The sequence below is a fragment of the Spea bombifrons genome, chromosome 4 (genome assembly GCF_027358695.1).
Source record: "Spea bombifrons isolate aSpeBom1 chromosome 4, aSpeBom1.2.pri, whole genome shotgun sequence".
In the NCBI taxonomy this organism is placed as follows: Eukaryota; Metazoa; Chordata; class Amphibia; order Anura; family Pelobatidae; genus Spea; species Spea bombifrons.
Window position 1 is genome coordinate 71,892,509 of NC_071090.1, and position 13,244 is coordinate 71,905,752.

Sequence of the window (13,244 nt, forward strand, 5' to 3'; positions counted from 1 at the left end):
AGTTTGAGTAAAATACCATGGCCATACCTTGGCTGAATGTCAGACAAAGCTGGAAAGTACATCTTCTATGAGAATGTATAATTGTAATTCTGGAATAAACCAGTCTCAAGAGGATCACACTAAGATCATTATGAATTTTTGTGAGCCTGCAGTTGAGGCAAGTTTGTGAGTCAAGTTTGTTTCACTAAAAATCACTACTTCACATAACCACTAGCTTCTGATTCACTGGAAAACTTGGAGTCTGCTTCCTAGGAAACTGTATTGAGCAGATGGGAATTGATGGTTCCTGCCATCCCACCCTGTGTAGTAGTAGGCAATTGAGCAATACAAATACTGTCTCAGTTCCACTCTTACATCAGCTATGAATACTCAGGAACTCTTATTGTCGTTTTAAAGAATTTCAGACAATGTGTCTAGTATAGTATTGCATTTTCCACTCTGCTATTTTTAATTATTATATATTCTTAGCTTTACATTTTTAATGTCTTTCCAATTGACTCTTGCTTTCCTTCTTTCCTCGTAGGTTGCTATTATCGCAGGAAATTTTGAACTTGCTGAAATCATCAAAACTCACAAAGAATCTGACATTGGTAAGCATGAAAAAACATTAAAATAAGACAAATGCATAGCACACATTGACAGTATGCTACATATCTGCATATGTAAGGGGACATACAGGTGCTCCCCTAAACAAATTATTTCATTAGAACAGTTCTGTTCATCTCTTTGCACATACATTAGCTCTTAAGTGATATAGTATTCATCGAATATCAACCCCCGTATACTTATTTCGTTGTTTGCTCTGTTACCCTTGCTACTAGATCACCTCTATTGATGGCCCCAGTCTTAGCCTATGCCTTGAGGACCTTCCCTCAGTATACATTCAAAAGTATAAAGTTTCCACTTAGCAACCCGCATACCATAGAGAAGAAGTGTACATGAATGCTTCCTTCTTATTATGTAACCCTAATATCTAAAGAATGCCTTCATGAATTTTCATGAATTAAAATGCATTGGGTCTGTGCTAAATGAACTCCAATCTACACTGAACATGAATATGGGACTGGAGTGTATTCTAAGCATTGTTTCTCATGTCTTGTGTTTTCTACCGCTTACCTGAATCACTACTCCCATATATGCTGCACTCTCCCTGCCTTACATAAACCACTGCTTCCCGCACCTATGTTCTTCCTGTCTCACTGCCATTGTATGCCGGAGTTTTCACATCTTACAAAAAAAACACTCTCTCATGTGAAGTATTACGTTTATTGGGGCTTTTGAATAAAAATTAAGTCAATAGATAGCAGGTCTTATAATTACAAGCTACAATTTGTCATGATGTTTGTTGCTAACTTTCTTTCTTTTTTTCTTCCCCTCTTTTTTGAAATTTCTTTCTCTTTTTCCCCCTGCAATCATTGCACCTTCTGGTTCTCTTCTGTATCATACCTTTTCCTTATCATTTTTCTACCCGTTCTCTCTTTTTGGCTTTTTGCTACCTTCTTTTCTCTACCTCATGCTTATAATCATAATTTCTCTTTTCCCTGTCTTCCTTCTTATTCACTTATTTTGCAATGCCACGCTTATTATTCATTTTATTTGCACCTCTCTCACCTATACCACTTTTCCCTGTGATTTTTGCATTGCCATATTTGTGTGATCACCCTTTCCCCCCTTTCGCTGTTCTACATTTTTACTCACCATGAACATTTTCTGTTTTCTCCCCCATCTTTTCACCATCTTGATTCCTCCTGATTATTTTCTAAATTATTTATCCTTTTGAAAATGGTTTTCATTATTTTCTGTTCTTTCCTTATCTTTCTATTACTCCACAATAACTACTGTGTTTGTTTTTGTCCATCTCCTGTTTGTGTCCTACCTCATACTTCCCTGTTCCTGTTTTACATTCTCCTCTCCATGTTTCTTTCATGAAAGTGCCTTTTCGTGAGACCCCAAGTTACACAAAACGAAGACGTGTTGTGAGCTGTGTGGGTCTCTCATCTCCTCGCTTCCTACAACGCTCCGCCAGTGACAACAACCTCAATTCAGATGGAGCGCATTACTCTCCAGTGCCCTCACTCCGCGGCCTACCCCCACAGTTGCTCTCCCAGGGCCCTGAAGTCTCCGGTGGTGCAGCAGTGGGGGATAGCAGTCTTGCGAGCACTGCCAGTTCCCGCAGCACACACAGCCGTTCCCCATCACTGCACCGTGCCAGAGAAGAGAGGGATGCTGACAGTCACACTCTGCGTAGGGGACGAGGGAAAAGCAGGTAACAATGACAATATAGATTGTGTAATAATAACCAAAAAAGTAAAAATTATAACATATGTATAAACAGACACACACAAATACATATATCTATATATATATATATATATATATATATATATATATATATATATATAGATATATGTGTGTGTGCGTGCATATCTATATGTAGAATTTTATGTGTATAAAAAAGTTGGAAGGTTTATTTTTACCATTACCACAGATTTAGTATTTGGAGCAAAACTGATATAAAGAATATATATTTTATTTATTTTACTGAAGGTCATTTTTTAGTTGCTGCGGTTGAGTCGATAAAATATTTTTCTTTTATTTTTTTCCTGCATCATGGGTGTAGAGAGAACGCACCATAGAGAAACCATAGAGATGTTGTCACCCTCGATAAGGCATTATGACACCTCTCTATGATCTCTTATGTCAGGCATAATCCTAGCCCAGCAGGCAGAGACGTTGCTGGGTCTCCAGAAGATTTGGGGCTAATGCCCTCAGCAGATTTTATAGCAATGTAGTCCGCTTCGGGAGTGGACGCTGCGCACACAGCAAACACACACATATATATATAAATACATACATACACACACACGCACACATATATTTGCGAAACATTTATATATTAACAAAATTCTGATTTCTTTATTTCCAGCAACCTAGTCAATCTGCTTTAGACATCCAATTTTATCTCTATGATAAGTACATAAGGACTTGCCCCAGAACCCAGATTGCACCCACAGGATTTGCCCAGATTACATCCGCATGATTTATCCCGACAGTGGTCTCCTCTCAGAGTCTCAGGTCTTATTTTGATCCCCTCCCCCTTTCTCATTATCTTATCTCATGCTCTCTGTCTCTCCCATTTCTCTTTATTTTGTCACTTTTTCTTTGTCTCTTTTCTTTCTCTTTATCTCTCCCCCTTCTTTTTGATTCCCCCTTCTCGTTATCTCTCCCTTCTTTCTCGTTATGTCTCCTTTCTATCTTTTCCCTTTCTACACATCCATGCTCACATACATATCTGTGCTTACACAAACACACGTCTGTGATCACACATGCATACACGTCCATTGTAACACACATAGATGCCTCTGCTTACACTTACACAACCGTGCTCGCTCACGCACATATCCATGCTCATACACACATACATGCATGAATGCTCAGACACAAACACACATACATGCATGCTCACAAACGCTTATATACTTCCCCCTTACCCTCTCCCTCATTCCCCCTCCTTAGCTCAGGCATAGATTTTTTCCGCTGCTCGTACAGTGTGTGAGCAGCCTCACGTTAGCCGCAGGGTCACATGACCACGCTCTGTTCCTGCCTCCCAGGACCAGTCCAAAATTGTTCAGAAAGGTTAACTGTAGCAACAAGAACTCACAGAGAAGGTATGTGCACCTAAAGTAGCTGTATGTTAAACACTTGTATTAGGATTTGCTATAACACTGCTAGCTACAATAGACACGAGCTGTATATGTGGTTCTTAAATTATGAACTGTATACTAATTTGAAGACCTCGCCTTAGATAGACTGCAAAGAATTGTGCTAATGTAAAATAAGAATAATGGCCATCCCATGACTAATTACAACATTAACATTGTGTATGTGCAAATTATCACTTATATTTTAAATTGACTTTATCTTCTCCATTGATTCTTATACTTCTCTGTTGTTTCACAATTCTTTAATATTATCAATGTTCAGTAACACCCCTCTAATACACTTTGTCATAAAACCTCCGTACCTTTTTTATATTCATACAAACAGAGGTTTAGTCCAGTTGTTTCATTGATATCATCTGGAGTTATGGTTGTGTATAGAAGTATTAGTACTTTATTTTCTATAGATCCGACAGTTAGTTAAAATGCAACGGAACTTCAAGTAAAGGATTTGTAATAATCTGAGAAAGAGATTGATCCGGATTTATCCCCATCTCATACAAGCCAGTGAAGTGGTCAATACAAATCTCTCTGGTCAATAAAAAAAGGAATGACACTGCTTCAGAAATTTTCTACACATCCAACTTCTTTAGTTGATTGTCTGCTTTCAAACCATTATATAGTCAGCATGAAACAAAGAGGCATGGAGTGACTGTTACAAATTTTTATGATCTGCCCTGTTGTTTCAGACTATAATATTGATTGACTTAGTGATACAGTAGTACTCCACTAGTGTTATTTTCTCAAATTTAAAGTAATTTACAATCACCCACCATAACCTATGTTTACAGTAATTCCTTTATTATCTTCTAAATTAGGTGTGTGTTACCTTAAAGCTGAAATTGACTTTGTCGTATAAACCCATGGAAAACTGTTTTGCGAGGTATTTGTTTCACCCCAACCATTAGCAATACAACTTAAATCTGCAATTACAGGGGAAAAAAAATCAAGAAGCTGTCTTCTTTTTTTAAAAAAAAAACACTGTGTCACCTGCATGCATCTTTGGACTTATTGAGGCTATCCTTACTTTGCATTAGTCTTATTTTGAGTGCTTGAGAACTTATGTAAGATGAAAAAAAATATTTTATCTTAGTGTTAAATCCAGTGTGTTATAGAGTAGCCTAATGTATGACGGAATAAAGTCTGATATTATGCTGAAATGTATGATAATGTTAGTAATGCTACTATATCAGCTCAGCAATATCAATGTAAACAAATAGTATACATAATGTTTATCAGACTCGTGCATTTGGATTTGCAGCAATGACAAACATACAAATTTTTGAAATTTCGGGGATTCATACGAAGGCACAAAAACGAGTCCGAAATTTGCAGGGCCTTTCACACGCGCTTCCCTACCTTCTCTGCCGACAACTTCCACATCTACCAACCAGTTCCCCTTTTGCATCTTCATTGTCTTCATCTTCACTCCTTTAAGACAGAAGGTAGAAGAGAGAAGATGAAGAACAAGAAGATGCGGAAGTGGTCGGCAGAAGTGGAAGTTGTCAACAGAGAAGCTAGAGTGAACGAGAATGAGAGCGCGAGTGAATGAAAGTGAATGTGGACACCAGGCAGTTAATTTTGTTCCTGAATTAAAAATGCCCCCTGATTCTTGCCCAAACCGAATGGGCAGGAAATGTCATTCGTTGCCCAAAAAACACTTTGTCTGAATCATTTTTGGCCCAAATATACAGATAATATTTTGTCAGTGTCAACAAAAGACAGTATAATAAGTATCATACTATAGTGAACACACACAAGATATAATCACATCCACATCAAGATTCCTCAAGACTGGTTAGGTTTAAGATACCCTGTATTGTTTCTCCACACTGCAGACCAGACTTTGACGAGTGCTGCCAAGAAGGGTGTATAATTTGTATACTTTCAGAATTCATTCATTCATTATTGTTATTTGTGACATTGTCACTTGTCTTTAGACTAGCTGGCACTGTGAAGAAAACATGAGGTTTTAGTCTTGTCTTTAATTGACTGATCTGGCAAACCAACACAGATGTTGTTGAGCATGGGTATGTAGACACTTATCTGCTGAAGTAGACACTTAATTTAACACTGCTCTTCCCTCTATCCCGTAGTGACCATCTTAAAAAACAACAGATTTAGTATATTCATTAGATTAGAGAGTGAAACCCAGAGTATGTTATCTCTGCTTTAGGTTACTGATTAAAAATCAACACGTTTATTCACAAAGTAGGGTATTATATGCAATTGCATTAACAATGAAGAACCCCTTGGTCTCACATAGGTAATGTGGCAAACAATATTTTGTATCTACAATTTAATAAAAAGCATTACCGTTACTGCTAGAGTTTAAAGAGAGAATAAGAGGTAACAAAAAGTCATCCACAATGTCATTAAATATGTAAATGTAAAGTTATTCTAAATTATTTATTTTGAACAATATTTTTCACATCAGAGTTCCCCTGGGTTTTTTTTACTGTTTGTACCTGAAGTTTTACTTTATTTATTTTTTTGCTACATTTTGCTTTAGATTTTATCATGGATTAATGACAGATGAATTTTAAAAGCAGTTGCTTTCTTTTCTTTCCATAACTGTTCTTTTGCTTGTTAGGCTTTTAAATGGCAGCCTCATGAGGCAATAAGAGTGCTTGACAAATCTGTGAACTTCTCTTGTGCCACTCTCAAATAATCACTATGATGTTTCTAGTAAAAACATAGCCAAATGAAGTTTGATTGCATCTGAATAAGGGACCCCTGAGGTCTTGGACGCTTCCGTAACTCCGAATCATACTCAGGTATATAAACATGGGTTCCCTGACTTATTTGAACATTCTCCTCTGAGACCAGTTGTATCTATGATGCTTCCAGCCTCTCCATGTGAAGAAGGGTGAACAGATGCTCCAAATAGTAGGGCAACAGTTGAAAACAGGTTCCCAGTCTTGGTAAGGGAGGGATATGCATCCCCTTTATTCCCTCCTTGACCAAAGCAAAGCGAGGGCCAGATCCTGTACCCCCTTCCTCCAAAAAGAGGAATGATGGTCAAAAGGCACAGCCTATCCCACACACGCCAAAAAGCTGTGGCATTTTCAGTGCAATAACTGTGTCAAAATAATCCATAACAAAAACCGGAAAGAAGGAAGTCCAAACAGCCACACTGTAGCATCAATGTAGTATACACTCACTGGCCACTTTATTAGGTACACCTGTTTAATTGCTTGTTGACCCAAATAGCTGATCAGCCAATCACATTGCAGCAACTCAATGCATTTAGGCAGGTAGATGTGGTGAAGACAACTTGCTGAACTTCAAACTGAGCATCAGAATGGCGAAAATATCCAGTCTGCGGCAGTTGTGTGGATGAAAATGTCTTGTTGATGTCAGAGGTCAGAGGAGAGGGGCAGACTGGTTTGAGATGACAGAAAGGCAACAGTAACTCAAATAATCACTCGTTACAACCAAGATATGCAGAATACCATCTCTGAGTGCACAACACATTGAACCTTGAAGTAGATGGGCTACAGCAGCAGAAGACCACACTGGGTGCCACTCCTGTCAGCTAAGAACAGGAAACTGAGGCTACAATTTGCACAGGCTCACAAAAATTGGACAATGGAAGACTGGAAGAACGTTGCCTGGTCTGATGAATCTTAATTTCAGCTGCGACATTCAGATGGCAGGGTCAGACTTTGGCGTAAACAACATGAAAGCATGGATCTATCCTGTCTTGTATCAACGGTTCAGGCTGGTTTTGATGGTGTAATGGTGTGGGGGACATTTTCTTGGCACACTTTGGGCCCCTTAGTACCTGAGTATTGTTGCTGACCATGTCCATCCCTTTATGACCACAGTGTACCCATCTTTCTTGAACATGACAAGGAGTTCACTTTACTCTAATGGCCTCCACAGTCACCAGATCTCAATCCAATAGAGCACCTTTGGTATGTGGTGGACGGGAAATTCGTGTCATGCAGCATCTGCAGCAACTGCGTGATGACATCATGTCCATATGTACCAAAATCTCTGAGCAATGTTTCCAGCACCTTGTAGAAAGTATGTCACAAAGAATGAAGGCAGTTCTGAAGGCGAAAGGGGGTCCAACCTAGCAAGGTGTACCAATAATGTGGCCAGTGAGTGTAGATTTAAAACAAGGTGAGAAGAAACAGCTGGCTCGTTCCAGAAGCTAGTGTTATTTTAATTGTTGAGGGAAATTTTGACTAAAAATCCTGGGTAGAATATGCATATATGCATATTACATACAATTAAAGTTACTAAACTGTATTTTAATTATGCACCTGTGTATAACAGTCTTCCCTTATCAAGGCATACTAAAACAAGAAGCATCTTAAGTAAGGTTTTACTGTATGCTGGGTACTGAAATAAGGGTGGGATCAGCTGCAACAAAGCTACCATTTTAAACCATACATGAAAGGTATTTCAGTTGAGAAAATATTTTACTCCTGAGTAAACTTTCTTTGAACGCCATTGCATAGCCATCTGTGAGTCACCAGTTTAATGGGCTAATAACATAACCTATATTAAGGTCAGGAATAGATTGTGTCAAGCATTTTAGTATGATGTTCCAAGCATACCTTTGTGGCTCCAGCAATCCAGAGCCCCCTCATGGGATGTGGGTAGGGAGTCCAGCTGATGTTGTGGGTGGCCCTGCTGCCGCCAGTGGGCGATCCTGGTGATGTCGCGGGACACACGTTATTGTTAATGGGAAAATGAGCAGGGAAGCAATGCTGTGGTAACCCGTAGACCCAGAGAAGTGGTGCTCCACCCGGAATCTCCGGGCAAAACCTGGACAGTTCCCAGGTATTGTCGAAAGTAACAAAGGGCTTTTACATCTTCTCAAATACCAGGCCTGCTTCTCTGTTGCACACTGTGTGCTTTGTGTTCAATGCAACTTTTTTGATACAAAATCACATGGGTAAGCAATGAAGGGGAAGCCACTCACCATTTGAATATATAGACGTACAGATATACATATTTTTGTTATATATTAGAAACCTTTTTGTGTGCCACACAAATTTCTATGACACTGAAAAGGCTAATGTAATTGTTTGAAAGCTTTTGCATGTACATACAGCTCAGAAGGAAAACTAAGAAGGGGGCGATGGTCTAGTTTTTGGGCAACATTTGAAGGCTGACTGGTGTGTGATCCAGCTTAAAGTATACATTTGAATCTGGAGGTAATTTGAGTCCACTCATTTGTTTGCAGAAGAGTTGAACAAGTTCTCGATTCTACTATGTAGGAAGGTCTGAGTTGACTGTGCATAATGCATAAATAATATGGGAGATTTCTTACAATTATTCTCACTGTGCATTAGCACAATCCTGTAGGAAGAAGCTCACCTGGGTTTGCCCTTGATAATGCAGAGTGGAATCTGGGAGTTCAAATCTAACAGATGGCAGCCCTGATAGATTAAATCAGTGTTACTGTTTATTGCACTGGGATCATTACTTGTGTGTGTTAGAAGGAATATTTTGAAGTTTACTCTTTGAATTCCGATACATGAAGGTTCTTTGTATAAATAATTAAAGTGTATTATATATCATATCTGATGCACTGGGGTTAATATTGTTTTCATGAGTATTATGTACTCATTTGTCAGAAACTTCCTTTATGCTATTAATATTTTAGGAGCCAAAGTGGAGTATTAGTGTTCAATGCCATATGCTGTTGTTAAGGGATAGCATTTGGCAACAGTGGGTTAATGTTTTTCCTTAGTGATAATATGCTGTTGTCGTGCATACACATGACTGGCCAATGTCACCGCCAGAGCTGAAAAAAATCAATAATTGCTTAAAGGAGAATCCTTTGTAAGATAAGCATCATGTGCACGTGGTAATCAGATTAAGAAAACCTTTTTATTGTTTTAGGAAACCTAGAAAGTTAGGTGAAGCATTAACAGCCTGTTTCTCTTAAACACAGCAGTTACCCACATTTACTATTGTTTCCTGCATCCAGCTGCCCTTAAAATCAATGGGAGCTCCAGCAGCAGCCAAAGACATGTATGCCATTTGGACACTGATGTTTAGTTAGCATATATACCACTGGCTGCTACTTCAGTTAATTAAATGAGTTAAATTGATTAATAAATATAATTGCTTTATTCATGTAATATTTTCATCTGTGAATCTCATGACCTTGTGATATGCTGCCCAACCTTCTTTATTAGCTAATTTCATTTATTATTTTTCAATTTCATAGTTGTTACAATCCTTTTTATCTTTGTTGCTTTAGATCATAGTTGTTCTGACTTCTGAGGTCCTGAGGTCACTTTTGGCTATCCATTAGTTGCTCAGTAGGGTAATTTTAGAGAATATAGTGGCCAAGCTATGAAAAATAATATTTACAAAAAATACCTCTCGTTTTAACACATTGCTTAGAAATTCATCCAATGGATTAGTTGCCACTGAGAGCCTCTCTCATTGTAGTAATATAGAGTCACAAAACATTCCCCTAATTTTGTAGTGCCACAAGGGTTGTGCAAGATGCATATAATCTTGAGAAACACAGACTTTTGGATTTTAAGTGTTGTTCCAGTTTTGTGAAACTGTTCGTACAATTGTGCATACTATTACAAATAGATAGACTGTAAAGAAATGTATAAGTGATAAACACTTCATTTAGGGCATCATCTCTATACTAATGGCTCTCCTAAAAGTCACCTGGCGTGGTCTTTCTTTATAGTCATTTTCTTTTCTCTGACACCGATTTTGCATTAATATTCAGCTCCCATCACACTCTCTTTCTCTGCAGTAATTCAAAATCTGTCAGGCAGCGAAGAGAGAGAGGAGGGAGTGAAAGAAAGATGGCGTGAGGAAGAATGAAGGATAGAGAGAAGGGACATATCTAGAGAGAGAGGCATGGGAAGAGGGTCTGTAAATGGAAAAGGGGGTAGATGATAGTTGGGTTAGGGTCATGAGGTAATGATGGAGAAACTGGAATAGTGCGCAAGAAGTAGCAGAGAATACTGAATGGATACAAACTATAAGGCTAAAACAATATATGAATAGCTGGATATAGCCATTGAAGGAAAAAAGCAACATGAAAAACATGTGGAAAAATAATGAGTAGGCTGAAACAAGTGGTGTGGAGATAATACACAGAACAGAAAGAGAATGAGCTAATGGGAGGTAATGGGGCTCGAGCAGAAACAGAGAGCAGGTGGCAGGTTGAGAATCCGTAGCAAAAGAAAGAACAGCAAAGGTAAAAAATATTTAGGGGTATGTAGTCATATGGGAGGGTGAAAGCAATGAATTAACAGAGGAAAATAAGATGTATAAGATGGAATAAATGTGAGCCAGGTAAAATAGATTTAAGATTGTGGTGCGTACAGAAAATGAGAGTTTGGGAGAGGGCAGAGGGCAGAAGAGCATGAGAGATTCTGTAAACCATAGGCATAAAGGATAGGAAGGCCAGAGAGATAAGGCCAAGAATACGCTGATGGACTGCCTATTGATCAAGGTGAAGATTGGTGAGTAGGATATGGAGATGGGGGCAGTGTGTGTGTGGGGGGGGGTTGAGCGGGTCTGAGCACTGAGTGGAGAAAGCCAGGGGGAGAGAGAAGCATGAATGGACTAACCCCCTCATCTCCTCCCCTTGTCCTTCCTCCTCACTCTACCCCCTCCTCTCCTGCTGACAGTTTAACTGAAACAGCAAAAGAACAGGGAGAACTGCAGACAGCCATGCTGTCCCTCTGTTTCTCCCTTCATTCCTGTCGGCCTCCCTGTCTTCCTCTTTCCATCCTTCTCTTCTTCCTTAGGCTCCTACCCTCCTTCTGTTTGCATCTTCTCCTGACTTCCTGTTGCCATCTCTCCTCTCCCCATCTTTCTCCCTTCCATTCCGTATTCTATGCCATTTGTTTATCCTCTCTCCACATTTGCCCTTCTTCATCTGTCCTCATGTAATTATTATTTGTGTCCTCTTTAATTCCCCTTGTTTCTACACTTTATTTTTCTCATTTTATTCCCTTCCTTTCACATTGTTGAATCATATCTCTCTATTTTTCTCTTTTTGGTCCCTGCTGAGGATTTTGTGAGCGGGAGAGAGTTGATTTAAGGACAAACATATTATTCAGAGGTTTTAGTGGGACAGGGTGCCTCTTAGTGCAGAAAGCAGGTCTAAAGGAGAGTTAAGGGTCCTAGGATGATTTGGAGGGAGTGTGCAATTCCCAGCATGGAGGATTGGGGGGCTCCAACCATCAACAAGAGCAACTGTCCTTTTCGGAGCTGAGATGTCTATAAAACCGTGGGGGAGTTGTCATCTGCTGGCCTCCCAAATGAAAGGCCCACCTTCACTCAGCACCATTACCTATGTGTTTGTTTACAGCCCTGGACCCCTGGATATGAGGAGCACCGGTCCTCGGGGGCCCAAAAGGAAACTGTACAGCGCTGTCCCGGGGAGAACGTTTATAGCTGTGAAATCATATGAACCCCAAGGACCTGGAGAGATCCAACTCAACAGAGGGGAGAGAGTGAAGGGTGAGTGTGAACCACAAATATGCAACTTAGTACAAATTGTGCAAAGCAACAAATTGAAGAGATAAGAAGTTGAGTGCACTCAGACTCAACTTTTCAGCACGGGAACTAACCATAACCCCATAAATGAGTTACCCACAGCTGCACAACAGAGTGACCAACAAAGCAGAGGCACACATGAGTAACCATTGCCCCAGTAAATGCATAATTTTCTATAAAGTGTCTTTACGTGTCATAAGTAATGTATTGTGTCTACGTAAGACAAATCTTAGTTTTTCTCCACTGAGGCCAGTGCCTTGAAGAAACGATTTCCTTTAAGGTGTGTACCTTAGATAACCCACTTTCCCTGAGATGAGTTTGTTGCCATTGCTTCCCATGTGTGCCTTAAAAAACCACCTGGCTCTGATGTTACCAAGTCTTCCGTAGTGGTCTGTAGTGAAGCAATTATACCATGCACATGCCTGTGTTTTAAAGAAACATACTCCATCCATCATTATGCATTCTAGAGGTACCATTCTTCTAACAATACAGAATTATATCTTACATCTCTATAGTGCGTGCATTTGATATTTTTTACCATCTTTCCAGCCTTTTAGTTGCATAAGCCTCACCCATGAGGCACACATGACGGACACCCCTTATTTTGGGTTGTTCACATATGTTGAGCTCACCTCGGAGGTATGCATAATGTAATCCTCATGCATTTTAGGTTTGTCTTGCATATGGGGCCTGTGCGCTTTAGGTGCATGAGTCAAAAGCTTTGTTTATTACAGGACCCCCATTTCTTGGTATAAACTTATCACAGAAACATTCTCAAATAAAGTGTGTCTCTATAAGAAGCCCCAATTTTGTTGCATATATTTTAAAGAGGACCCAGAATCTGCAATGTATGTATTATGTATGTTACAGAGACTAACCATAGGAATTATGAATATTACAGATACCTACTTCAAGTGTGTATATATATGTGTATATATATATATATATGTAGAGAAATCAGAATTACCCTTACCCCTATACTGATGAGTCCAGCTTACACATTTTGTGTTTTTAGTT

General features: G+C 39.3%; 1 protein-coding gene across 1 annotated transcript in view; it reads left to right on the forward strand.

Annotated features, from left to right (window-relative positions):
- Nucleotides 1-13,244, forward strand: part of SHANK3 (SH3 and multiple ankyrin repeat domains 3) — a 98,276-nt gene that overhangs the window by 42,170 nt on the left and 42,862 nt on the right. Inside the window, exons 9-11 of the mRNA XM_053461792.1 lie at nucleotides 524-590; nucleotides 1,933-2,266; nucleotides 12,040-12,191. Coding sequence (XP_053317767.1) covers nucleotides 524-590; nucleotides 1,933-2,266; nucleotides 12,040-12,191 — 553 coding nt within the window. The remainder of the gene's footprint in view (nucleotides 1-523; nucleotides 591-1,932; nucleotides 2,267-12,039; nucleotides 12,192-13,244) is intronic.